This window comes from Symphalangus syndactylus, chromosome 13, assembly GCF_028878055.3.
Source record: "Symphalangus syndactylus isolate Jambi chromosome 13, NHGRI_mSymSyn1-v2.1_pri, whole genome shotgun sequence".
NCBI classification, from domain to species: domain Eukaryota; kingdom Metazoa; phylum Chordata; class Mammalia; order Primates; family Hylobatidae; genus Symphalangus; species Symphalangus syndactylus.
Window position 1 is genome coordinate 99,884,196 of NC_072435.2, and position 26,601 is coordinate 99,910,796.

Here is a 26,601-nt window from a genome sequence, read left to right on the forward strand (position 1 = left end):
ACCCAATCTCCTGCTCCCTCCCCAGATGTAGGGGACCAGAACTGGGGCTAAAAATTCTACTCTGATGACATGGTTGGTTCCTCTGGCAACCAGCCGCCATCTTGAAGCTATCTAGGGCCCCACCAAGAGTCATAGCATTAGCATAAGCTCAGGTGTGGTTGAAAGGGGCTCATTATGAGTGGCAAAAGATGCTCATCTCACTAGTGTCACTCAGGACATTCCAAGGGTTTTAGAAGCTCCCTTGCCAGGAACCAGGGACAGGATGGAAGACCAAATACATATTTCTTATCATTTCACAATATCGTAGGATGTTGGGGCAGGATGATTCTGGAGGGAGTTCTTACCTAAGACTAGAACAATGTGTGGGTGTTAGCTAGTGAGAGAACACTGTACAAAAGGCCTGGGTGGGAAAGAGGATGGCTCATTCAAGGAACTGAAGAAGGCCCTCAATATTGCCATAGCTTAAAGAGCTTAGAGAGTTAAAAAATATATATATTTTTTTATTTTTTTATATATATATGCTGGAGAAACAGGTGGGTAAGTGATGGTCTTGTAAACTAAGGAAGGGTATTTTGACCTCCTTTGGGGCATTGTGATTCAGCCAAAAGGTCTAAAGCAGGGGGTAATATGATCAGGTACATTGTTCAGAAACATTCCTCCAGCTGCACTGTGGAAGCTGGACTAAGTGAGCAAGTGAAGTGGCAGATCCAGTTATGTGGCTGGTGAGGTGGATGAGAGGAGATGATAGTGGCCGGAGGTGTGGCAGTGGAAATGGAGTGACACGGTTGTATTTGAGGGCAGAGTTGATAGTACTTGCCAACTGGCTGGGAATGGGAAGAGGGAGAGCTGAAGACCACTCAGGTTTGTGTCCTGCAGCAGGAAGCAATAGCAAGAGCAGACTCGAGGTGACGGCGATGACAAAACCACTGATGTGTATGAGGGCCTGCTGTGTGCTGTGTACTGTGTCCCTGCCTGTTGAGTAACTTAGTCCTTGTGAGCACCCCATGCGGTGGATGGGGTAGTATATCTATTTGACAGATGAGGAAACCAAGGACGAAGAGGTTGAGTAACTTGCCCATGGTTACCCAGCCTGGTCATGGCCGAGCTGGGATTCAAACCCAGGCAGTCCAGACCCCAAAGCACCACATTGTGCAGCTGATACTTCATCTGCACAGACTGTCCTACCATATTTGGCATAGAATTTAAAAATGGAAATGATTCTTGGTGGCAGCACGAATGTAGTGGAGACACACAGACCTGGGTTGTAATCTCACTCAGCCAATTCCTCTTAGTGAGACCTGGCCATACCACCCAGGTTTTCAGAAGCTTAGTTTCCACATTAAATAAAGTAAGAGGCCAGGCGTGGTGGCTCACTCCTATAATCCGAGCACTTTGGGAGCCTAAGGCGAGTGGATCACTTGAAGCCCAGAGTTTGAGACCAGCCTGGCCACATAGCAAAACCCCATCTCTACCAAAAATAACAAAAAATTAACTGTGCATGGTGGCATATGCCTGTAATCCCAGCTACGTTGGAGACCGAGGCACAAGAATCACTTGAACCCAGGAGGCAGAGGTTGTACTAAGCCAAGATTACGCCACTGCACTCCAGCCTGGGCGACAGCGAGACCCTGTCTCAAAAATAAAAATAAAAATGAAACAAAATGGCCTGGCTCAGTGGCTCACGCCTGTAATCCCAGCACTTCAGGAGGCCAAGGTGGGCAGATCATCTGAGGTCAGCAGTTCGAGACCAGCCTGGCCAGCATGGCAAAACCTTGTCTCTACTAAAAATACAAAAATGGCCTGGTGTGGTGGTGTGTACCTATAGTCCCAGCTACTCGGGAGGCCGAGGCATGAGAATTGCTTGAATCTGGGAGGTGGAGGTTTCAGTGAGCCGAGATCATGACACTGCAGTCCAGCCTGGAGCGAGACTCTATCTCAAAAAAAAAAAGTAAAATAAAGTAAGAGAATATCTAACTGTAGGGTTGATTAAAATGCAATCTGTAAGTGTGTAGGAGAGTTCCTGGCATTTAATAGATGCTGAATAGCTGTCCCTGTTAGCTGTTTTTTCCCAGGATATTATAGAAGATGTGGCTGTGGCTTGGGAGGGGAGACGATGTGGCTGGACTGAAAGGTCATCATGCCAGTAGTTTTAATGGGGGTTGGAGAGAGATACATATTATGAAAAAGCTCCAGTGATTTTTTTTTTTTTTTTAAACCCTGGTTGTGAACTACTTGTGTTGATACTGGATTTTGAAAAACCAAAGGCTTTAAACTCCTAGTTATGGACATTTTAAAAATTTATTTTTAATTGAACAGTAATTGTACATATTTATGGGGTGCATAGTGATGTTTTGAAACACAGAGTTTATAGTGATCAGATTAGGGTAATTAGCCTATCAATCATCTCAAACATTGACCATTTCTTTGTGTTGAGAACATTCCATACCCTTCTAGCTATTTGAAAGTATGCATTATTGTTTAACTGTAGTTATCCTAAGGTGCTAGAGAACATATTCCTCCTATCTAGCTGTAATTTTATATCCTTTAACAAATCTCTCCCTATCTCCTTCTCCCAACCTTTACCAGCCTCTAGTAATCTCTGTTCTACTTTTTACTTCTGTGAGTAAGCTAGCACAGCCACTGTGGACAACAGTATGGAGGTTCCTCAAAAATCTACAAATAGAGCTACCATATGATCCAGCAATCCCACTACTTACTGGACATTTATCCCAAGGAAGTCTTTTTTTTTTTTTTTTTTTAAAGCTTCTTGATCTAGGACGAGTGAAACTTGGTATTAGGGGTTCATAGGGGGAACTCTTTTCTCTGCCAAATGCTGGGTTCTGACTTGGATAGTATTTGGATTTGCTACTGGACCCACTGTTTTTATTGTCCAGACATATCCTGTGGGGAATGCTGTTCAAATGTGGTCCACAGAATGTTACTAGTCCATAATGAAAGAAGGATAGGAACGAAGAAGAAAGTTTAGAAATTTTAACAATAATTTGACAGTGACTGATCTAATAATAAACAATGGTGTTTTAATTTTACATGCCTTTTAAAATTTCATTTCCTCAGTGCACTGTCAGTGAATTTCACAAGTGTTAGTCCAGTGGATGAATTAGAAATAATAATAATTTTTAAACCAGTCCTGAGTACTGCTTTAAACTGAGTGCTCAAAAATAGCCGCAGCTCCAGAGCCAGCTGTGGTAGTCTGGCACAATGACTCACTTTGGTAAAAATCCTGGGCAATTGAGAGCAGTCTTTGACTCTGAGGAGTAATTACTTACAAAAGTTGACAAATTCTTTAGCAAAGTAATTTCCAAAGGGAATTACTAGAATTCTGGAATTGCTGTAAGAGGAGAGGCTACTCTTGTTTTGACTGAAGTCCTGTGTGAGAGGGATTCTCAGCGCCTGGGGCATTAGCAGTGCATTTGCCTTATTCAGTGTGAGATGGGGGTTGGTGATCATTTATTCTGAACACCTGAGCCACAGTCATTGAGTAGGAAACGGATTACACATAATTATGAATAATAATTTCAACTAATCAAGTTCACTTGTAGAAGAGAAAAACAATAGTTCAAGAGGAAAGCATTTGAAAATACTTCTTTGTAATGTCTTAAAATGAATTTTAGTGTCAGATATTAAAAGTTTTTGTGTTTTTTGTTTTTAATTTAATAGTCAATATAATCCCACTCTAAAGTGAGGGAGCCTTCTGTGGCTGGAAGTGGTGGGGACAGATAGGAGTATGTGAGGTGGAAAGCCTCCAGCAGCTCCTGACCCTTGTACGAGTCCTGTGTGTTGGGATGGAAGGGCATGGAGGCGGCCCCTTCTGCTCATTTTTTAAAAATACATGTTTTTATAAAAATTCTAAAACAGTTGTGTACGAATGAAATCTGTCAAAATTGACCCAAGCAGTTTTTTTTTTTTTTTTTTTTTTTTTTTTTGAGTCGGAGTCTTGCTCTGTCACCCAGGCTGGAGTGCAGTGGCGCAGTCTCGGCTCACTGCAAACTCCGCCTCCCGGGTTTACGCCATTCTCCTGCCTCAGCCTCTCGGAGTAGCTGGGACTACAGGCGCCCGCCACCACGCCCGGCTAATTTTTTGTATTTTTAGTAGAGACGGGGTTTCACTGTGGTCTCGATCTCCTGACCTCGTGATCCACCCACCTCGGCCTCCCAAAGTGCTGGGATTACAAGCGTGAGCCACCGCGCCCGGCCACCAAGCAGTTTTTTTCATTTACTTGAGATAGGGTTCCTGTCACCCAGGCTGGAGTGCAGTGGTGTGATCTCAGCTCACTGCAGCCTTGACCTTTCAAGCTCAAGCGATGTTCCTGCCTCGGTCTCCTGAGTAGCTGGGACTACAGGCACATGCCACTGTTCCCAGCTAATTTTTATATATATATATATAAATATATATATTTATATATATATTTGAGACAGGGTCGCATTATGTTGCCCAGGCTGGTCTCAAACTCCTGGGCCCAAGGAATCCTCCCACCTTGGCCTCCCAAAGTGCTGGGATTGCCAGCTTGAGCCATGGTGCCTGGCCAGTTTTTTATTTAGACTGATCAACGATGGCAGTTTGGCTTCCGCCAACTTTTTAACATAAAAACAACATCAATATGAGAAAAAGCAGATAAGAGCTCATTTTGGTGGATTTAGTTTTGTATCCAAATCTCCTACAAGTTCTATTTCTAAATCAGTTTCTGAGAAGTAGAACCCAGGCTTGCAAATTAATAAGCCTGGAATTTGTTTAAATGTATTCTTTGGCTCTTTATTTTTTTCCTCATTATAAAAATAGAAAAGAAAGCATGTTTGAATTGCCCTTAATACCCCTTTCTAACACAGCTATTTTTATTATCATGTATTGTTTCCCCGTCCTCATCTGTACTCATACATTTTTTAAACAAAGGAATTTTATTGCCTTTCCAAAAAAGTTGTACTAGTTTACAATGTCACCAGCATTGCATATAAGAGTGCTAATTAAAATGTTGCAAAATTCAGTGTCAATGTTTTTTCTATAATGAGTATAAAAAGGATAACTATTGGCCGGGCACAGTGGCTCATGCCTGTAATCTCAGCTCTTTGGGAGGCCGAAGCAGGTGGATCACCTGAGGTCAGGAGTTTGAGACCAGGCTGGTCAACATGGTGAAACCCTGTCTCTACTAAAAATCCAAAAATTATCCGGGCATGGTGGCAGGCGCCTGTAATCCCAGCTACTCAGGAGGCTGAGGCAGGAGAAGCGCTTGAATCTAGGAGGCAGAGGTTGCAGTGAGCCAAGATTGTGCCACTGCACTCCAGCCTGGGTGACAGAGTGAGACTGTCTCAAAAAAATAATAATAATAAAAATAAAAAATAAATAAAAAATAATGATTTCAAGGATTTTAGCATATCTTCGCTAACAATGATGAGCCTCTTTCTTCTTATAATGTTTTTTTGGATATGAATTATCCATATTTTCTAATGCATTTATATTTTAAAACTTTTTAAGATACTGGCCATTCGTATTTGGTCTGGATTTTTTTGAGAAGTAAAGGCTTTGTCACCCTCTGAGGCTAAAACAGACTAAAGACTTAGTATTGTTCCTCCCTTACACAAAACTGTCTTCCCCTTTATTCACAAGTATTTTTATTTTTATGTACAGGCAATCTTGAGCAGTAACAAGTAAAGATTGTCTAAAACTGTCAAGTCCACAACCATCAAATGTTTGCAAGGATATAAAACAAGGAGAACTTGTTAGTCACTGCAAATGGGAGTTTAGGTTGGTTCAGTTACCTTGAAAATCTAGTCAAGCCAAAGTTTCACCTGCCCTCTGACTCAGCAGTTGTACTTAAGCTCTGTGTGCAAGGATATGTGCTGGAATATCACAGCATCGTATTGCAAAGAGCATATTGGCAACAACTTGGATGGCCAGCAGAAGGAGCCCAAATGTGTGATTCATATTAACTAGTTGAATAATTGAATACTACAATATACACTATATATACTAGACTGTATGTGTTGTTCTATACTATAGTGATTGACTTGAACTCCATTCAGTGAAAAAAATGGAAGAATTAGCTATTTGTATCCATATGGGATACAAAAAAGCAGGGTAACAAAAGAATCTACATCATCTTGCCATTTGCAGGTAAAGCTTCTTTAAAAAACCCAAGAGAAATGCAGGAAGAAATGCCTAGGAATGATAAGACCAACTTGGTGGAGGGAAAGGAGGAAAGGGCCAACAGGGTGGCACACATGGGGCTAACTGGGCACTTTATACCCTTCTTTATATCTAAAATACTTTATGGTGAATTTCTTTTTTTTTTTTTTTTTTTTTGTGACAAGCGTATTTTATTGTATTCTAATTTTTTCAAAACAAGCAATATTTTTTTTTTTTTGATGCGTATCAAATATATTAGGAAGGTTGCACATGGGAAGTCGGGGAATAAAAATGGGGGGTGGGAGTTAAAATAAATGAGAGAGGGACTTTATGTGGATCAGTGATAATAACTCAATCCCCTATTTGACAAGAGGGAGAAGGAAGAGGAAGAAAAAGAAAGTGGGATAAAGGATCAGAAAGGGAGGAAAATAGAAAAAATTAGAGTATGACTCCAGGGTAGACCTGTTTTGTTGTCACTGAGTTGGTTGGTTGGTTTGTCTGTTGTATTTTTCATGTTTCGCCAAGTTGGCCAGACTGGTCTCGAACTCCTAGCCCGAAGTGATCAACCCACCTCGCCCCCCAGAGTGCCGGGACCACAGGCGTGAGCCACCACAACCAGCCCCCACATTGCTTCTGGTCTCCGTGGTAGACCTCCCAGACGGGGCGGCCAGGCAGAGATGCTCCTCACTTCTTCCCAGACGATAGGTGGCCGGGCAGAGGCGCTCCTCACTTCCCAGACGATGGGTGGCCGGGCAGAGGCGCTCCTCACTTCCCAGATGGGGCGGCCGGGCAGAGGCGCTCCTCACTTCTTCCCGGACGGGGCGGCCGGGCAGAGGCGCTCCTCACTTCTTCCCGTATGGGGCAGCCAGGCAGAGGCGCTCCTCACTTCTTCCCGGACGGGGAGGCCGGGCAGAGGCGCTCCTCACTTCTTCCCCGACGGGGCGGCCGGGCAGAGGCGCTCCTCACTTCTTCCCGGACGGGGCAGCCGGGCAGAGGTGCTCCTCACTTCTTCCTGGACGGGGCGGCCGGGCAGAGGCGCTCCTCACTTCCCAGACGGTGGGTGGTCGGGCAGAGGCGCTCCTCACTTCCCAGACGGTGGGTGGCCGGGCAGAGGCGCTCCTCACTTCCCAGACGGGGCGGCCGGGCAGAGGCGCTCCTCACTTCCCAGACGGGGCGGCCGGGCAGAGGCGCTCCTCACTTCCCAGACGATGGGTGGCCAGGCAGAGGCGCTCCTCACCTCCCAGAGGATGGGTGGCCGGGCAGAGGCGCTCCTCACCTCCCAGACGATGGGTGGCCGGGCAGAGGCGCTCCTCACTTCCCAGACGGGGCGGCCGGGCAGAGGCGCTCCTCACTTCCCAGATGGGGCGGCCGGGCAGAGGCGCTCCTCACTTCCTCCCGGACGGGGCGGCCGGGCAGAGGCGCTCCTCACTTCCTCCCGGACGGGGCGGCCGGGCAGAGGCGCTCCTCACTTCCTCCCGGACGGAGCGGCCGGGCAGAGGCGCTACTCACTTCTTCCCGGACGGGGCGGCCAGGCAGAGGCGCTCCTCACTTCTTCCCGGACGGGGCGGCCGGGCAGAGGCGCTCCTCACTTCCCAGACGGTGGGTGGCCGGGCAGAGGCGCTCCTCACTTCCCAGACGGGGCGGCCGGGCAGAGGCGCTCCTCACTTCCCAGACGGTGGGTGGCCGGGCAGAGGCGCTCCTCACTTCCCAGACGGGGCGGCCGGGCAGAGGCGCTCCTCACTTCCCAGACGGGGCGGCCGGGCAGAGGCGCTCCTCACCTCCCAGACGATGGGTGGCCGGGCAGAGGCGCTCCTCACCTCCCAGACGGTGGGTGGCCGGGCAGAGGTGCTCCTCACTTCTTCCCGGATGGGGCGGCCGGGCAGAGGCGCTCCTCACTTCCCAGACGGGGCGGCCGGGCAGAGGCGCTCCTCACTTCCCAGACGATGGGTGGCCGGGCAGAGGCGCTCCTCACCTCCCAGACGGTGGGTGGCCGGGCAGAGGCGCTCCTCACTTCTTCCCGGATGGGGCGGCCGGGCAGAGGCGCTCCTCACTTCCCAGACGGGGCGGCCGGGCAGAGGCGCTCCTCACTTCCCAGACGATGGGTGGTCGGGCAGAGGCGCTCCTCACTTCCCAGACGGTGGGTGGCCGGGCAGAGGGGCTCCTCACTTCCCAGACGGGGCGGCCGGGCCGAGGCGCTCCTCACTTCCCAGACGATGGGTGGCCGGGCAGAGGCGCTCCTCACTTCCCAGACGATGGGTGGCCGGGCAGAGGCGCTCCTCACTTCCTCCCGGACGGGGCGGCCGGGCAGAGGCGCTCCTCACTTCCTCCCGGACGGGGCGGCCGGGCAGTGGCGCTCCTCACTTCCTCCCGGACGGGGCGGCCGGGCAGAGGCGCTCCTCACTTCCTCCCGGACGGGGCGGCCGGGCAGAGGCCCTCCTCGCTTCCTCCCGGACGGGGTGGCCGGGCAGAGGCGCTCCTCACTTCCCAGACGATGGGTGGCCGGGCAGAGGCGCTCCTCACTTCCCAGACGGGGCGGCCGGGCAGAGGCGTTCCTCACTTCCCAGACAGGGTGGCCGGGCAGAGACGCTCCCCACCTCCCAGATGGGGCAGCGGCCGGGCAGGGGCTGCAATCCCAGCACCCTGGTAGGCCAAGGCAGGCGGTTGGGAGGCGGAGGCTGCCGCGAGGCCAGACCACGCCACCGCACTCCAGCCCGGGTAACACCGAGCACCGGGTGAGCGAGACTCCGTCTGTAGTCCCAGTACCTCGGGAGGCTGAGGCGGGCAGAGCAGTCGGCGTCAGGAGCTGGCGACCAGCGTGGCCAAGATGGCGAACGCGTGCCTGCAGCTAAAGGAGAAAAAGCAGGCAGCGGTGGCGTGCGCCGGCAGTCCCAGGTAGTCCGCGGCACGGGCAGCAGAGAGCCGAGTAGATTGGAGCCGGAGCCACAGAGGGAAGGAAAGAAAGAAGAAAGAAAGGAAAGAAGAAAAAGAAGGGAAGGGAAGGGAAGAAAGGAAGCTATGGTGAATTTCTTTTAGGGGGTTGACAAGCAACTGTGGGTACCTGATTTGTTTTAATCATCCTCATGCTAACAAAATTCTTCAGTAGATATAACCTAAATTTTTTTTCTCTTTCATCTTGGTTTTAAAATGTCTTCCCCCTTTTATTCTCTGGAGAAACAGAAGATATCCTTGATCTTACTACTTCTGTTTTATTCATTTTGGTAGTCACCTAAGATGGTTTTAATGTGTATGGCATTATCTGAACTGTTCTCTGTTACCTCATTTGCTCAGGCATCTGAAGATGTTGTGCTTTCTTTTCCCCTGCAGGTATTCACAACATTGTCTGTGACCAAGCGCTCTGGGGCAAGCATCCTTCAGGCTGGCTGCTGAGGTTAAGCCCCAGTGTGGATGCTGTTGCCAAGACTCCAAACCATGCCCAAATCCCCAAGGCGAAGTTTTCTAGAGGGTTCTTGGGCTCTGGGCACCTGCATGTCCTGTGCTTACCATTGCCCAACGCCCCCTTGGATCTCTTGGATAGGAGTTGGTGAATAGAAGGCAGGCAGCATCACACTGGGGTCACTGACAGACTTGAAGCTGACATTTGGCAGGGCATCAATGGGATGCATCCATGAAGTCACCAGTCTCAAGCCCATGTGGTAGGCGGTGATGGAACAACTGTCAAATTAGTTTTACCGTGACCTTTCCTTGTGGATTTTCTTATTCTCGTTGTCAAGTTTTCTAAGTTTTTTCTTTTTTCTCCATGGTGTTAATGATATTAGAGATGAAAAACGGGCCGGGCTCGGTGGCTCACGCTTGTAATCCCAGCACTTTGGGAGGCCGAGGTGGGCGGATCACAAGGTCAGGAGATCGAGACCAAGGTGAAACCCCGTCTCTACTAAAAAATACAAAAAATTAGCCGGGCGTGGTGGCGGGCGCCTATAGTCCCAGCTACAGGAGGCTGAGGCAGGAGAATGGCGTGAACCCAGGAGGCGGAGCTTGCAGTGAGCCGAGATCGCACCACTGCACTCCAGCCTGGGCAACAGAGCAAGACCCCGTCTCAAAAAAAAAAAAAAAAAAAAAAAAGAAGAAAGAAAGAAAAACGTTAGCAGTTGATTTTTGTCCAAAAGCAGGTCATGGCTAGAGTATCCATACAAGGTGTCTTGTTGCATGGAAGGGATAGTTTGGCTCCCTTGGAGGCTATGTAGGCTTGTCCCAGCAAAGAGAACTGTCCTGCAGCTGAAATGGACTGTTCTTTACTGACCTGCTCAGCAGTTTCTTCTCTCATATATTCCCAAAACAAGTACATCTGCGATCAACTGTAGCCAAATTTGCCCCTGTGTGCTATAGCACGGATGATTGTTATTTTAAGGTCTGTTTAGGAAGGGAAATGGCTACTTGGCCAGCCATTGCCTGGCATTTGGTAGTATCCTATGATTCTCACCATTATTTGTCATGGAGGCAGACATACACCAGAAATGGGGGAAAAGCAGTACATATCTTTCTGTCTTTAGTTTATTGTGTGCTGGTCTAAGCAAGCTGAGATTATTTGCAATGGAAAACACATAACTTGTTTAAAAGTTTTTCTGGTAGCTTTAGCTTTATGCTAAAAACACAAAATATAATGGCATTAGGTATCTATTCCTTTCTAAGACTGCATCAGTAGGAAAATAAGTCTTTTCATGCTTATGATTTAGCTGTTTTGTGGTAATTGCTTTTTAAAGGAAGTTATTAATGTCATAAGTTATTATTATTATTTTGAACACAGGTGGATATGAAGGATTTTCATTTAAAAACCAAGTGGTTTTGACTTTTTCTGTTGAATGAACACCTGTGCCTTGTGGAATTTTTGCAGAAGTGTTTATGCTTTGTTAGCATTTCAACTTGCATTATTATAAAGAGGTATTAATGCCTCAGTTATGTGTTTGTCAATGTACTGGCTGAGGATTCTATCTCAGCTGTCTTTTCTAACTGTGTAAGTTGAGTTTTGAACACGTGCTTGTGGATGTCAGGCCTCCTGCCAGCAGTTCTTGAAGTTCCTTTTTCATTCCTGCTCCTCTACCTGTATTTCTCAGTTACAGCACTGAGTGGTCAAAGTACATTTCTGGGCCACCTCAGGGAACCCATGCATCTGCCTGGCATTTAGGCAGCAGAGCCCCTGACCGTCCCCCACAGGGCTCTGCCTCACGTCCTCATCTCATCTGGCTGTATAAAGAAATGGGAAGAGGAGAGGGCAATTGAGGCAGTTGACCATATTCAGTTTTATTTATTTATCTTTAATTTGTTTTTTTTCTCCAAGTCCACCAGTCTCTGAAATTAGAACAGTAGGTAGTATGAGATAATCAGGCCTAATCATGTTGTGATTCTCTTTTCTTAGTGGAGTGGAATGTTCTATCCCCACAAGAAGGATTATATCTTATAGACTTGTCTTGTTCAGATTCTGTATTTACCCATTTTATTGAAACATATACTAAGTTCCATGTATTTTTGTTACAAATCTTCTGAAAAAAACGAAACAATGAAACATTAAAAAGCATTAATAATATCCACATGTGTGCCTTCTTACTGAATGATGGTCTTGGGAGTCTTTGCAAGAGTATTGAGTAGATCTGTGACATTGTGTTGAAAAGCTAGCTGCTGAGTAGTCTCCAGTGATGCTATGCTGATTTAAATATAGATAGACTGATGAGTTCATTGCCATTTCCCATCTTCTGGCAGTATCAGGCACATAGATGGTCAATAAATGTTCACAGAAATGTTGATTACCATGTTCAGATTATACATTCACATGCACTTAATATTCTTAGTTATCACTTTTTAGGCAGAAACTCCTCTTTTATGTAATCTTTCCCAAAAACCTTCCCAGTTTGTACTTCCTTTCTGTGGTAAGTAGTTGCAGGGTGCTAATAACAGCTAAATGAGTGTTTACTGCAACACGTGCAGGCACTGTGCTTGACACACCCTGGCTGATGTAATCCTTACAACAATCCTATTAGAGAAGGTGCTTTTGTACCCATTTATAGATGGAGAAACAGGCTCAGAAGTGTGAGTCACTTTCTTAGGATTACACAGCCAGTTAATAATGCATCACGTTTTTGAGGCCAGAGTTGGGTCTGTGACTTCAAAGGCCCAACCTCTTAGTTACCTCGCAGTGCGGCCTCCCATTCATCTCTGACAAATGGAAGCTTTTAGGTCTGCTGCATCAATTTCTGGGACTTCACATTTTCACATGCCATCAAGCAATGCTGTCTGCACGCTTAATAAATACCTTGTCTTGAGATGTTCTAACACTTTCCTAACTGGACTTTCCACTGCCAGTTTACTTCCCACTAGAGCCAGGCTCTTATTGCCTGAACTTCCCTGTCTCAAGCCTTTGAGGTTTTCCCAAGGCCTGTAACTAGACCCACAGTCCCCTGCCAGACCCTGGACCTGTTACCTAAGCTCTAGCCTGCGCTTTCCCTTGCCTGTTCTGGCTACACCTGCTCTGTGTCCCCATATAACTACTAGCCTCCCTCAAAGGTCACCTGCTGTAGGTAACTTCCAGCTGGTTCTCTACCTGTACTCCCAGGGTACTCTGTATTGTCTCTAGAGCTCTTTGAATTACTCTGCATGGAGTGTAGTGTGTGTATCTGTCACCGCCACTAGATAATGAGGGTTCTTTACCGCTGTGTGCCCCACAGCTTCTAGCACAAGGTCTGGCACTGCAGAGGCACTTAGAACATTGGTGTAATTGGATTGACAGGTAGAACCATACCTATCAGAGATGGCCATATAGGAAGCCTTTTAATTTCTTCCTGTTATGTCAGGAAGCTTTTTTTTTTTTTTTGAGACGGAGTCTCACTCTGTCGCCCAGGCTGGCATGCAGTGGCGTGATCTCGGCTCACTGCAAGCTCTGCCTCCCGGGTTCACGCCATTCTCCTGCCTCAGCCTCCCAAGTAGCTGGGACTACAGGCACCAGCCACCGCGCCCGGCTAATTTTTTGTATTTTTAGTAGAGACGGGGTTTCACCGTGGTCTCAATCTCCTGATCAATCTCCTGACCTCGTGATCTGCCCGCCTCAGCCTCCCAAAGTGCTGGGATTACAGGCGTGAGCCGCACCTGGCCTAGGAACCATTGATTTAAATGTTAATGAAAGTAGAAAGGGCCTAAACAGAAAAAACGGTCAGCCTCACTAGTGAGTGCAATGCAAATTAAACTGCAGTGAAATGCAAATCAAGCTGAAGTGAGATACCATTTTATACCCACTGTGAGTGGTTAATTTTTTTTTTTCTTTGAGACAGGGTCTTGTTCTGTCTCCCAGGCTGGAGTGCAGTGGTGGGAACACAGCTCACTGCAGCCTCTGACCTCCTGGGCTCAAGCCATCCTCCTACCTCAGCCTCCCAAGTAGCTGGGACTACAGGCATGCACCACCATGCCCGGCTAATTTTTTAAGTTTTTGTGGAGTTGGGGTTTTTTGCTCTATTGCCCAGGCTGGTCTTGAACTCCTGGGCTCAAGTGATCACCCTGCCTTGGCTTCCCAAAGTGCTGGGATTACAGGCATGAGCCACTGTCCCCAGCCTGGATGGTTAATTTTATGTGTCAACTTGACTGGGCTAAGGAATGCCCAGAGAGCTGGTGTGTCTGTGAGGGTGTTTCTGGAAGAGATTAACATTGATTCGAATCAGGAGATAGTAAAGAGGGTCACCCTCACCAATGTGGGTAGGCATTGTCCAATCCTTGAGGCCCAAATCAAAAGGCAGAAGGGTGAATTTGCTCTTTGCCCTTGAGCTTGGAGATCCGTCTTTTCCTGCCCTCAGACCTTGCTGCTCTGGTTCTTGGGACTTTAGACTCAGATTAGGACTTGCACCCTGGGCTCCCTGGCCTCAGGCCTTCAGGTTTGGACTGAAACTCCATGACTTACTTTCCTGGGCCTCCAGCCTGCAGATGGAACTGTGAGACTTTTCAGGCTCCATAATCACATGAGCCAATCCCTCCTAAAAATCTCTTTCCGTATTTTATGTACACACATATGTATAAAATCCATTGTTTCTGTGGCGAGCCCTGATGCACCCATTGTATGGCAGATTTTAAGAGTGCCAATATCCAGTGTTGGCAAAGATGTGGAGCGACTGGAACATTTGTTATTGCTGGTGGGGATGTAAATTATTCAATCATTTTGGAAAACAGTGAAGATCAGCATATCAAACATTTTGAAAATGATTTGAAATTTTTTTACATGTTTTAACAAAACCAGTTTATTTTGTAGTTTTAACCAAAAAAAAGATGTCCTTTTTGTCACTGGATTCACTTAGCATTCATGATTTTTTTTCATACAATGAATTTAAATTGCTAAAAGATCATGGACTGGCTTTCTGGTTGGATTTCAGGTAAGATGTGTTTAAGGCCAGAGCTCTTCCTCAATATTTGTTTTTTTCCCAATATTTTATTTTTAAAATATACACATAGATGCTACATTTATAGCTGCTGTCTTAAAATTCTGTCATATGTCACGTCTAGCCTTTTAGTGTGGTAAATCATGTTTTACTTCTACTTAAACATTGATAATTTGGAGTATCTGTTACTAGTAATAGTAATTCTATAATTGTATAATTGAGTTTTATACTTAACACATGGATTGTTCCTCATCTATCATTTGCCCCCAGTGCAGTTTCATTTTCCAGATACCTTGATGCAAAATAAAGTTTTTCATCATTTAGGTGCAAGCAAAAACCCTCCAAACCAAAAAATGGTACTGGCCGTTACCCAGTAGAATTAAACGCGTGGGTAGCTCATGACCCAGCTGTTGCATGCTTAGGTGTATACCCAGCACAAATGCACTGTCTCCGTACCTAAAGACATGTACAGGAGTATTCATAACACTGTTATTAATTGCAAAACAAAATAAATCCCAAAAACCTGGAAGCAGCCCAAATATCCATCACCATGAGAATGGGCAAATGAGTTGTGGTGTGTCCATGTAACAGAAAACTAACAGCAGAATATATGTAACAAAATAGATCTAAGAAATAGTATTAGGCCGGGTGCGGTGGCTCAAGCCTGTAATCCCAGCACTTTGGGAGGCCGAGGCGGGCGGATCACGAGGTCAGGAGATGGAGACCATCCTGGCTAACACGGTGAAACCCCGTCTCTACTAAAAATACAAAAAAAATTAGCCGGGCGTGTTGGCGGGCGCCTGTAGTCCCAGCTACTCGGGAGGCTGAGGCAGGAGAATGGCGTGAACTCGGGAGGTGGAGCTTGCAGTGAGCCGAGATCGCGCCACTGCACTCTAGCCTGGGCGACAGAGCAAGACTCCGTCTCAGAAAAAAAAAAAAAAAAAAAAAAGAAATAGTATTGAGTGAAAAAGTCAAAGGAGTATGTGCAATGTGATTTCATTATGTGCACAGACAGGCAAAGCTAAGAAATACAGTGTTTAGAGATAAAATTGTAAAACCCTAAGAGAAAGCAAGAGAATTCAAAATGATGATTATAAAATAGAAGCTAGTAGTTACCAATGAAGGGGTAGAACAGAGGGTCGTGTATTAGTCTGTTTTCATGCTGCCGATAAAGACATATCCGAGACTGGGTAATTTATAAAGAAAAAAGGTTTAATGGACTCACATTTCCATGTGGCTGAGGAGGCCTCACAATCATGGTGGAAGGCAAAAGGCACGTCTTAGGTGGCAGCAGACAAGACAGAATGAGAACCAAGTGAAGGGGGTCTACCCTTATAAAACCATCAGGCCTCGTAAGACTTACTCACTGCCACAAGAACAGTATGAGGGAAGCTGCCCATAATTCAATTATCTACCCCCAGGTCCCTCCCGCAACACGTGGGAATTAGGGGAGCTACAATTAAGATGAGATTTGGGTGGGGACACAGCCAAACAATAGAAGATGGGATTAGCAAGGGGTAACCATGACTGAAAGGTCACTCAGGACTTGTGCATTTGTTTATCAGTATTATCTATCTATTTTTTATTTGGTTCTACCTTAAACTATTAAGGGATAATATCTATATTTTTAATAAACTTTTTAAAACAAGCAGCTTAGAAGAGGTGGGGGTGGAGGGTGCAGCTTGGAGTATTGGCAGAATACTAGGTAATAGGACTATCTCCAAGTTTTCATACATAGAAATAGACCAGACTAGAAAGAAAGATGCTACAGCAGAAGGCCCTTCCTGACCATCACCCACCATGGTTCCAACATCAGTCTGAAGTCGAGGAATGGGTTAAACATGCACTAAATTTGGGGGTAATTTCTGACACAGCAATAGATAATACGTGGGAGTTGGAGAGGGAGGTTACAGAACAAGTAGGCCAGGCCTTATACCCCCTTTATATCACAGCACTCAACTTTTAACATTTTACAAGATTTTATTTAGGAAAAGAAAAGGGATGCATAAAGTTTTTAAACATGAGGTTCCATAGCAAGGAAGCAGGGTTTCCCTGCAGTACCTTTCCTGTTAATGCACTTCACTGATGCGTTGACACATTGCCCTTTGGGCACTTTTTTTTTTTTTTGAGACGGAGTCTTGCTCTGTCGCCCAGGCTGGAGTGCAGTGGCGCAATCTCGGCTCACTGCAAGCTCCGCCTCCCAGGTTCACGCCATTCTCCTGCCTCAGCCTCTCCGAGTAGCTGGGACTACAGGCGCCCACCACCACGCCTGGCTAATTTTTTGTATTTTTAGTAGAGACAGGGTTTTACTGTGGTCTTGATCTCCTGACCTCGTGATCCGCCCACCTCGGCCTCCCAAAGTGCTGGGATTACAAGCGTGAGCCACTGCGCCTCTGGGCACTTTTTTGTGCCACAAGGTCTCACAAGCTGCTGAGCAGAGCAGACTAGGATGCTTCTGCCAAGGGGCCCTCTAAGTGAGCATAGTCTTACCAGTAAACGTCCTTTAGTACACTTGTTCATCTATCCAGCACTATTTCATAGTATTTGAGATTGGAAAGGGAGGTCAGCTCCTCCAAGTCCGTTTGCAGATGCAGAAATTGAGGGCTAAATAGGCAAAGCTACCAAGTCAACATCAAGGTCAAGGTTAAACAGCCAAACACAGGAGCCAGTTTTAACTTCCAGTTATCTATTTTTCCACGCCACCATCCTGCCCATCATCATCTTTGTAGATTCTCCTACATTCTTAAACACACCCAGCCATGTAAGCACACTTTTGATTGCAGTGAAATTGAAGAGTGTGAAGAAAGCATACATTGCTTATAAAAAAAGCCGACAGGTCCTTGGCCCTACAGTCCACACATGGTAGGTATTCAGGAAACACATCCTACTGACCTCAAGTGAGGCATCAGAAGTCCTTGCCATTGGCTTCGTTTTGTGTATGATGGTGACACCCTCTTGTATGTCGGGAAAATGACGTAGAACCTGCCTAATAATTGCAAAAGCGAACAGTCTGGGTGAGTGTTTGCTAAATCAGTAGAGTCAAGGAAGAAAATTATGGACTATCCTTTATGTCCATAGCACAGTGGACACAAAATGAAGAAACACAATTCACTCTAGGGTGAGTGTGGTCAGGTAAGATGGGTGAGTGTAAAAAAATTGTTATTCCTTCGTTTCTTCAACAAATACTATGCACCAGGCACCTTTCTAGGCAGTAGAGCTGAGCAGTGAACAAACATCAGACATCCTCATCCTGAAAGGCTTATGTTATAGTGGAGGTAAACAGGCAAAACTAACACAACTAAGTAAACTATATAGAAGTTAGTGCCATGGAGAAAAATCTAAGCAGAGGCGGGGTTAGGGCTATGGGGCATAGTCAGTGGAATTTTAATTAAGGTGGTCAGGGAAGACCTCAGTGAGAAGGTGACATTTGGCTGAAGACTCAAGGGAAGTGAGGGAGAAAGCCAAGGAGATATCTGGGGAAAAGCACATTCCAGGCACAGAGGTCAGCAAGTGCAAAGGCCCTGAGGCAGCACATGCCTGGGAGGTTGGAGCAATGTCCAGTACGGTGGAGTTGAGTGGGGAAAGGAGTCAAGGTTGGAGACAGAACAGGGAGAGACGGACAGATGGTGTAGGATCTTGTTGCACTGGCACCATTGGAAGCCATTGGAGGGCTCTGAGCAGAGGAGGGGTGTGCTTCTAATTTACAGGTTCTCAGGAGCACTCTGGGGCTGGGCTGAGGGCAGCCTGAGGTTGAGGGAGGGGTGGACAGTGGGAGCCCAGCAGGGAGGCTGCTGTAGTAATCTAAGGGAGAGAAGATGATGCCTAAGCCATGGTAGTATCAGTGGATGGACATTCTGACCTAATTTGAGAGTAGAATTTATTGTTAAATTGGATGTGGGGTGGAGGGAGAGAGAGGCATCAAGGATGACTCCAGAGTTTTGGACTTGAAGAATTGGAAGGATTGAAGATGGAAGTGCCACTTCACCGAGGTGGGAAAACTATAGGAAGATGGGTGGGAATTATCAGATGCTTGGGTTTTGGGCACTGAGTTTGAGATGCTTATGAGACATCTGAGTAGAGATGGTCAGTGGGCAGTTGGACATGAGTCCGGAGTTCCAGAATGAAGTCCAGGATACAGTTAGACAAATGTCACAGCATCAGCCCAGAAGGGTGTTTAAGGTCTCAAGAATGATGAAGTACCACAGGGCATGAATGCTTATAGAAAAGAGATAAGCTCTGCTGGGAACCTGCAGCTATAGGAGGGGCCCACACTGGAACAGAGCTGCCTGAGGATTCCTTGGGGATCCTGGGGACCCTGTCCATGATGAGGGACGGCGAGGTTTAGATCAAGAAACACAAGGGCGAGGAAAGGACGCTCCAGGCAGACCCCCGGCAAGTGAAAGCATGGATGTAGTCCAGGTTCGGGGCTTGGAGGGGCATGGAGACAGAAGCACCCAAATGCAGGCCAACTCTGGGCACCGTTCCACATGGGGACAGGGCTGGGACGAGATTGAGGCTTCCGGCCGCAAAATCCAAGGAGGCACACGCTCTCCCAGAGCAAGATCGGTCCTTTAACAGCGCTGAGAGTTCAGTTTCCTATTCCCTCACCCTAAGCCTGGCCCTGCAGAACCAACAAACAGCTGGGCTCTGAGCAGATTGAATTCCCAACTCACTCCAGACCCAAGCCACACAGGTTTGAATCCCAGCAGCGCAGTTTTTGCCAAGTTATCTGTGCTTAACCTCACTTGGCCTCAGTTTCCTCTTCTGTAAAATAGGAGCAGTAATTGTACACTTCAGGCCAACAGATGAGCCACTTTTTAGGCTTCTGTTGTTGAACTGCCTGTCCTGAGCTTGGGGGCGGGGAGACCAAAACCTTGTGTGGAGGCTGCCGTCTTCCCACCTCCTCTTGCCCCGCTGGACTCTTCTTTGGAAGACTAGACTTTCCCTTGCTTTCCCATCAACCCAGCTCTCAGAACAGCTCCAAGTACACTGTCGGTACTTTCATTCATCATTGGAATGAAAGAACACTGTGAAGTCCCACAGGTTTCATTCTCTTTGGTCTCTTCTTTTCCATGGCAACCACCTTTTTAAAGGCTTCCTTTATCTTTTGCTCTGATTTGCAATTACCTACTGAATTGTCTCTTTAACCTTCCTTTCCACTCTCCATTCTGACCAAATCGTGTAATAATAATAATAGTCACATTTTTCTCATAATGCTTACTCCCTGCATAGTAGGGTTGTGTTGTAAGTGCTATGCACATAGCAACATTTAATCCTCATGGCCACTACTCATCCTCAACTGGAAATCCTAGCCAGGCACTCAGTGGGGTCCACCAATGAGAAGACAAGAAGGTGGGTCTGGGGCTCAGGAGGGAGGAGAGGTGGAGGGCTCTGAGTCAATATCCACACAAAAAAACAAATGACAACCACAAGATCTGTTAGTGTTGCTAAGGTAGAGAAGGCGAGGCTGTTTCATCTCCACTAAGTGCCATGAGCAAAAGGCCCAGTGTTTACAAAAGCCTTTGAAACCATTTTGAAAAAGCTCCAGAATATGAAGGAAAAAACTCAACAGAAGAAAATTACAATGGACAAATCTTTAAATGCCTACATACTTGCCTTATGCCAATCAAATGCAATTAGATCTGATTCCTGTATGTCTGTAAATGAAGTACATTGAAAGTGGGAAAGTGATGCATTTCATTATGTCTGGAATGATGTGGGCTCTGGAAGTACAAGTGTGTAGAGGAATAAAGGCCTTAAAATGCCCCAGAGAATAAATGAAAAGAGGCGTTACTGAGGAGAGCTGCAGGCAGAGAAAGAACTGCACATCCAAAACACCTTCCGTGCAGTCAGTGGCTCCACGAATCTTGTAAGAACTTTAGAACTAGTGTTACACTCACTTTTTTTTTTTTGAGATGGAGTTTCACTTTTGTTGCCCAGGCTGGAGAGCAATGGCACAATCTTGGCTCACTGCAACCTCTGCCTCCCGGGTTCAAGCGATTCTCCTGCCTCAGCCTCCCAAGTAGCTGGGATCACAGGCATATGCCATCATGCCCGGCTAATTCTGTATTTTTAGTAGAGACAGGGTTTCACCATGTTTGTCAGGCTGGTCTTGAACTCCTGACCTCAAGTGATCCACCCGCCTCGGCCTCCCAAAGTGCTGGGATTATAGGCGTGAGCCACTGCGTCCGGCCCTACACCCACTTTTTAGATGAAAAAAGGGAAGTTCAGAGTCAGTCACTTGCCCAGGCTCACACTATGTGGCTTCTGTGGCATGGGGTGACTCCAAAGCAAAAGAGAAGGTTTGCCTCCTAGTGTCCATCCCTGTGAACAGCAGGCTGCCACTTTGGTGTTCAGTTTTACTGGAACACACTTTGTTTATGGGCTTGAATGAATAAGGTCACATAGCTAAAAAATTTTATAGGGCTTGCAAATCAAGGGGGATGGGCAAACAGCTTAGCAGATAATTCTGGGAAAACTTGTTTGCTATATGTGTAGCTATAAAACTGGATCCTTACCTAATACTGGATGACAAAGACAGACTTGAAACATATTGAAGACCTAAATGTATATGCTACAGCCATAAAATTTATATGGTACATATAGGAAAATACCTCTGTGACCTACAGGTGGGTGAGGGTTTCTTAAACCATGGTCTCAAGCACAAACCAAAAGGCAAAGCACTGATGTGCCAGTTGGCCCAGAAGTTATGATTCACAAAGACCATCATGGAAAAAGTTTAATAGAGAGATGACCATGTGGGAGGGGACAGTTCAGTGTCTAAAACTGATAAGGAATTTAGACCCAGGTGACTTCAAGGAACTCTGGCGAATCAACAAGAAGACAGGAGCCACAAAAGAAAATGGGCAAAGGACATTGAACTGCTTATTCACCAAAGATAAAACCCGAAAGTCAACCAGGATAGGAGAGCTGTACAAACTTGTGAGTCATTAAGAAAGGCAAATTAATATAATGAGAGATTGCTTTACAGCTATCAGATTTGCACACATCAGAAAGCTGGTTAATGCCAAATGATGAGCTAGGTGAGGGGACCGTCAGGCCCTGCTGGTTGGAGAAGAGACTGTTTGATGCTCAGTGTTTAGACCTCAAGCACTGTGTAGCCCATGACCCAGCAATATGGCTCCTGGCTCTCAACCCCAGAGAAATTCTGTGTATCCATAAGGGAACGTGCACGAAGACACCCGTTATGGCACCATGTGCAGGGTGGGGAAATTGAACTCCATCCTGATGACCCTCACTGGGGAATAGATGAGTAGGCTGCAGCAGATGCAAGATGATGGAGCAGTACTTGGGGAGTACTCATGACATGGGTAGAGGCGAGTGGAAAGAAAAAGAGACCAAGCCCCCTATAACTGCTTCTGTGTACTAAAAATGCATGCCCATGAAACCATGGTACATGTTTTACAAGCAGAATAGTACACATGCACCACATCAGAGGGGCCATCTATGGAGAGGGAAATAGGAAGTGAATGGAAATACAGGGGTGTTGAAGAGAAAGAGCACTGACCCAGGCAGGCTTTCCTACAGGCAGTGGTTACAAGCCCAACCCCTGCAGCAGGGTAACTTAGCCCCCAGTACCTCTGTTTTCTTAGCATAAAATAGAGATAATAATTGTGCTCACCTCCCAGAGTTGCTGTGAGGATCAAGTTAACACACACGAAGTGCTTAGAATAGTGTGGCCGGCACAAAGGGGGTGCTAGGTGTATAAGGGTGTTCACAGTGTTATTTGTATTAGTGAAAAATGAAAAATAATTGAAATATCCAACTATGGGAGAAAGTTTATCCAAATGATTGGAAAGATCTAATTGTTCTTCTGTCCTTCTTCCCTGTCTTTTTGGTAGTAGAACTTACCCCCACCCTCCCAACCTCTACACATACATAGATTTTAGCAATGTGCTTGGGTACCCAGCTGTAAACTGAATTTCCCAGCCTCCATGATACTAAGTTGCTCTGTGGCTAAGCTCTGGGATAGAATGGATGCGAAAGTGTTATGTTCCGTGTAAGAAAGACACTTGCTCTCCACTTTCTCTTTCCCCTGCATCTGTGAATGACCTGACTGACACCCACTCTGGAGGGCTGGAGGCCAGCCATGAGCAAGCAGATGAGTCAAGAAGCAAGCAGATGCTGAGCAACAAGTTGGAAGGAACCAGGGCCCTGATGACCCACACCGTGTAGCATCCCCCATCCCCACCTCCATCTGCTGGGTGGGAAAGAACAAATGTCTTATGTAGACTACTCTTTGAAGACACTGAATCTTGGGTCTCTGACATAGCTGCTTAGTCTGTATTCCAACTAATATAGCCATTTAAATCTTGTTTTTCAGAAAGTAGTTAATGATATGAGAAAAAAGCTTATAGCGTATACCTCAGTGGAAAAAAATTGGTATATAAAAACTAGATTGTTTTTAGGGTAGTGAAACTACTCTGTGTGATACTCCAATGGGGGATCCATGTCATTACACATTTGCGCAAACCCATAGAATGTGCAGCACCAGGAGTGGCCCCTAATGTAAACTCTGGACTTTGGGTGATAATGATGTATCAGTGCAGGTTTGTCAATTGTAACAAATAGACCACTTTGATGGGGGAAGTTGATAGTGGGGGAGGCTGTGCATGTATGTGGGCAGGGAGCATACAGAAATCTCTGTACCTTCGGCTCAGTATTGCTGTGGACTTAAAACTTCTCTAAAAAATAGTCTATTTTAAAAACTACATAGGTATCTACCAAAGGTGTAAGACTCACATTTTTCTGTGGTGTGGCCTCAGGCTTCTCAAGGCTTGCTGAGAAGCAAGGCACACATTTATTTGAAGGTAGTGCCTGGAACTTGGAGCTTTTATCTCCCAGTGAACATCTCTCTGCCAGATGCTCGGGTAGGTTTCCCTAAAGTTCAGCTGGGTAGGAGAGTCACATGATCCTTCCAACCAATGAATGAGCAGGAATCCAGTGGCTTTAGGAAAATCAAACCTGTTATTATGTAAGTGACTATCAGTGGTATATACAGTGACTATTTATGGCAGTTGTATGCATTTCTGAGTGTGTTTTTATTTTGCCCTTTTGAAATTAATCTCAGAATTGTTCTGGGCCATGGTAAAGATGTCTCATCATTTTGGAATTCAACACAGCTCCTAAAGCTGTTGATAAGAATTGTACGTGCTTCTGAGTTATGTGGGCTGATTTCAACAGTCTGCATATGAGGTAGGAGGTGGGACTCTATTCTAGAGGCAGGGCTCAAACTCTGGACCAGATTGGAGACTGGCTGAAACAGGGGAGGGGCAAAAGCACCTCTCTATATGACACACCCACCAGTGCCATGCAGTTTACCGTTGCCATGGCAACACCTGGAAGTTACCATTCCTTTTCTAGAAATTTGAATAACCTGCCTCTTAATTTGCATGTAATAAAAAATGGGTATAAATATGACTGCAGAATGACCTCTGAGCTGCTACTCTGAGCACACTGCCTGTGGGGTAGCCTGCTCTGTAGGAGCAGACATGGAGCTGTAACACTGCTGCCTCAATAAAGCTGTTTTATTCTACCACTGGCTTGCTCTTGAATTCTTTCCTGAGTGAAGCCAAGAACCTTCCTGGGCTAAGCCTCAATTTCAGGGCTTGCCTGTCCTGCCTCACGCACTCTCCTGAAATCTGAATTTAGTTATGGAGAGTGACATGTGACCCTCTGTAAACTTTGTTCATTAGATTCATGAGGTGTTGTATCTGAGAATGAGATCATTAATTGTATTTATAATGAAATTCATTCATGCGTAAGTATTCATGTTTAATGCATAACTATTAAATGCTGCTGCTGGAGAGATCAGTGCTGTGCTGAGACAGGGAGTTTTGAGTCACTGCTTTGTTTCTGCAGCTTCTCCTCTCCTTTACTGAGGCTCACACCCTGGGCTCACAGGCACACACGTATGTGTGTTGTACACACCTGCACCCAAGCCCTCCATGCAGCATGGGGAGGGACGGAATCCAGGTGATACGTTCTTTCTGGATGCAAATACACATCAGGTATGATCTGACCTGAACCGCCATTCCCTTGGATGTAGCAATAGAGACAGGCCCCAAACGCTTCTGATATTCTGGCCAAGTCCCATCTACAGATGCCTTCAATGGCCAGGAGCCTTTTGGTCAGGGTCTGTGCCCCCAAATGGGTCTTTCTGTCCTTCCTAGGTGAAGAAGGGAACTTGTCAGGGGCTGCTCTTAAGCAGGGGGCCTGGATCTAAACGGAAGACCTTCCAGCCTCCCCCACTGCGGAGAGCAGAGCTGGGAGCAGATCCCCGTGGGCTTTGCAGCTCTCGGTCTGTGTCATCGTGTGCCTCGGTCGTACATTTTGTCATCACTGTATTTACTAACACTGCATATCAAAGCAATTCCTACTTCTTTTAAATGAAAACAGATTTATTTTAAAAGACACCCATAGATTGAAACCATAAATGGAAACCGGTCTCATTTGCCATTTATTTTTAAAATAAATGCAAAAACACATATTTCTGTAGCTTGCATACGCATAAGGTATTTCTGGAAGGACATATAAGAGGTGCATAGTGATTACCTGTGGGGAGAAGAACCCACGGCTAGGGGCAGGGGTGGGGCCCACTTTTAAGGAACATTCCTGTATATTTCCATTTATACTTTTTTGGCTTTTGGAATTCAATAAAAACAAAGAATTTGGGGAAAAAAAGATGTGAAAACAAAACATTGGCATTAGATTCTGGCCAGACGCTGTTGCCAGCTGAAGTTGCTAAACCTGAGGCTTCTCTCTGCTGCGGAGCATTCGCCAGCAGAGGGAGATGGTAAAGGGGCTTTCGCATCCAGTTGAGGTAACAGAAAAGCTGACAGCTCGTGAGGGATTCTTTCCCACCCTGCGATGGTGCTATTCATGCCGTCTCACTTTCCATTTTCAGTCGCCCTCTCTCCCAGGTCTCTGACTCAGGGTTTCCCCCACAAGGCCACCACTGCTCCAGGAATAGAAGTTGGAACTGAAAGCAGTCTTAGAGGCCTCCAGCCAAATATTCCTCACCTGGTTCACTCACTCCCAAAGGGGTCCCCTGTGAAGCCTCTGAAACCTTATGCAAAATCCTGTGCTCATGTATATTTTCCAGGGAGATGGTGGCTGGTCTCTATCAGAGCTCCAAAGAGGGCCATGATGCCTAAAAGTCCCTATGGGATTCAGAAAGGAGTGACATCTCCAAGGATGCCTGGCTCGTGGTATTGCTCAGCATATTGTTTCTAGATGCACTTGTGCATTCATGATGAGGGGGAGGATGGATCTTTGAGCTGGAGGAAAGATGCCACAAAGACCCATTCTGTCCAGCACAAAAGGAGAAGCCTTCCCAGCCTTAATGTCCAAAGGGAGGCATAGAGGCTCAGGGAAGCTAAGTGACTTCAAGGATGCTAAGGCTCCAGTATTTATACAGTGATCAAATGTCACACTTGTACAAAGCAATCTCAGGTGGAAAGACCCACTCCTGACCATGGGGATGTGGGACTTTCTGGCATTGCTAACTGCTCGGGGACAACCAAGATGGCAATAGTGGCTCATGTTCCAGGGCCCCTGTTCCATTGAGGGTGTTTGGATTGTGCTCTTGCCCAAGTGTTCAGATGACTTAAAGATTAGAATGTTCAGCCAGGTGCAGTGGCTCACGCCTGTAATTCCAGCACTTTGGGAGGCTGAGGTGGGCGGATCACAAGGTCAGAAGTTCGAGACCAGCCTGGCCAACATGGTGAAACCCCATCTCTACTAAAAAAATACAAAAATTAGCCAGGCATGGTGATGTGCATCTGTAATCCCAACTACTTGGGAGGCTGAGGTGGGATAATTGCTTGAACCTGGGAGGCAGAGGTTGCAGTGAGCCAAGATCGCACCACTGCACTCCAGCATGGGCAACAGAGCAAGACTCCATCTTAAAAAAAAAAAAAAATTAGAATGTGCACCAGACCTAATTTCTCCATCATTTTTAAGATTGTTTCTCCACTAGAAAGTGGAAATCTGGGACTGTGTTTTGGCCAACATGTTTGTCCACAGCCTCAGTTCAAGTGGGAAGTTGAAGGATCCCTTCTTTGATTAATTGACA

General features: G+C 46.3%; 1 protein-coding gene across 10 annotated transcripts in view; it reads left to right on the forward strand.

Annotated features, from left to right (window-relative positions):
• Positions 1 to 26,601, forward strand: part of TXNRD1 (thioredoxin reductase 1) — a 187,339-nt gene that overhangs the window by 124,813 nt on the left and 35,925 nt on the right. For 5 of the 10 annotated variants that reach the window (XM_055235465.2, XM_063615191.1, XM_063615187.1 and 2 more), the window contains one exon: positions 9,463 to 11,677. The exons of the other annotated variants lie outside the window; for them this stretch is intronic. In XM_055235465.2, coding sequence (XP_055091440.1) covers positions 9,463 to 9,525 — 63 coding nt within the window. In that variant the 3' untranslated portion in view covers positions 9,526 to 11,677. Of the gene's footprint in view, positions 1 to 9,462; positions 11,678 to 26,601 lie in introns of those variants that run through there. 10 annotated transcript variants of the gene reach the window in all.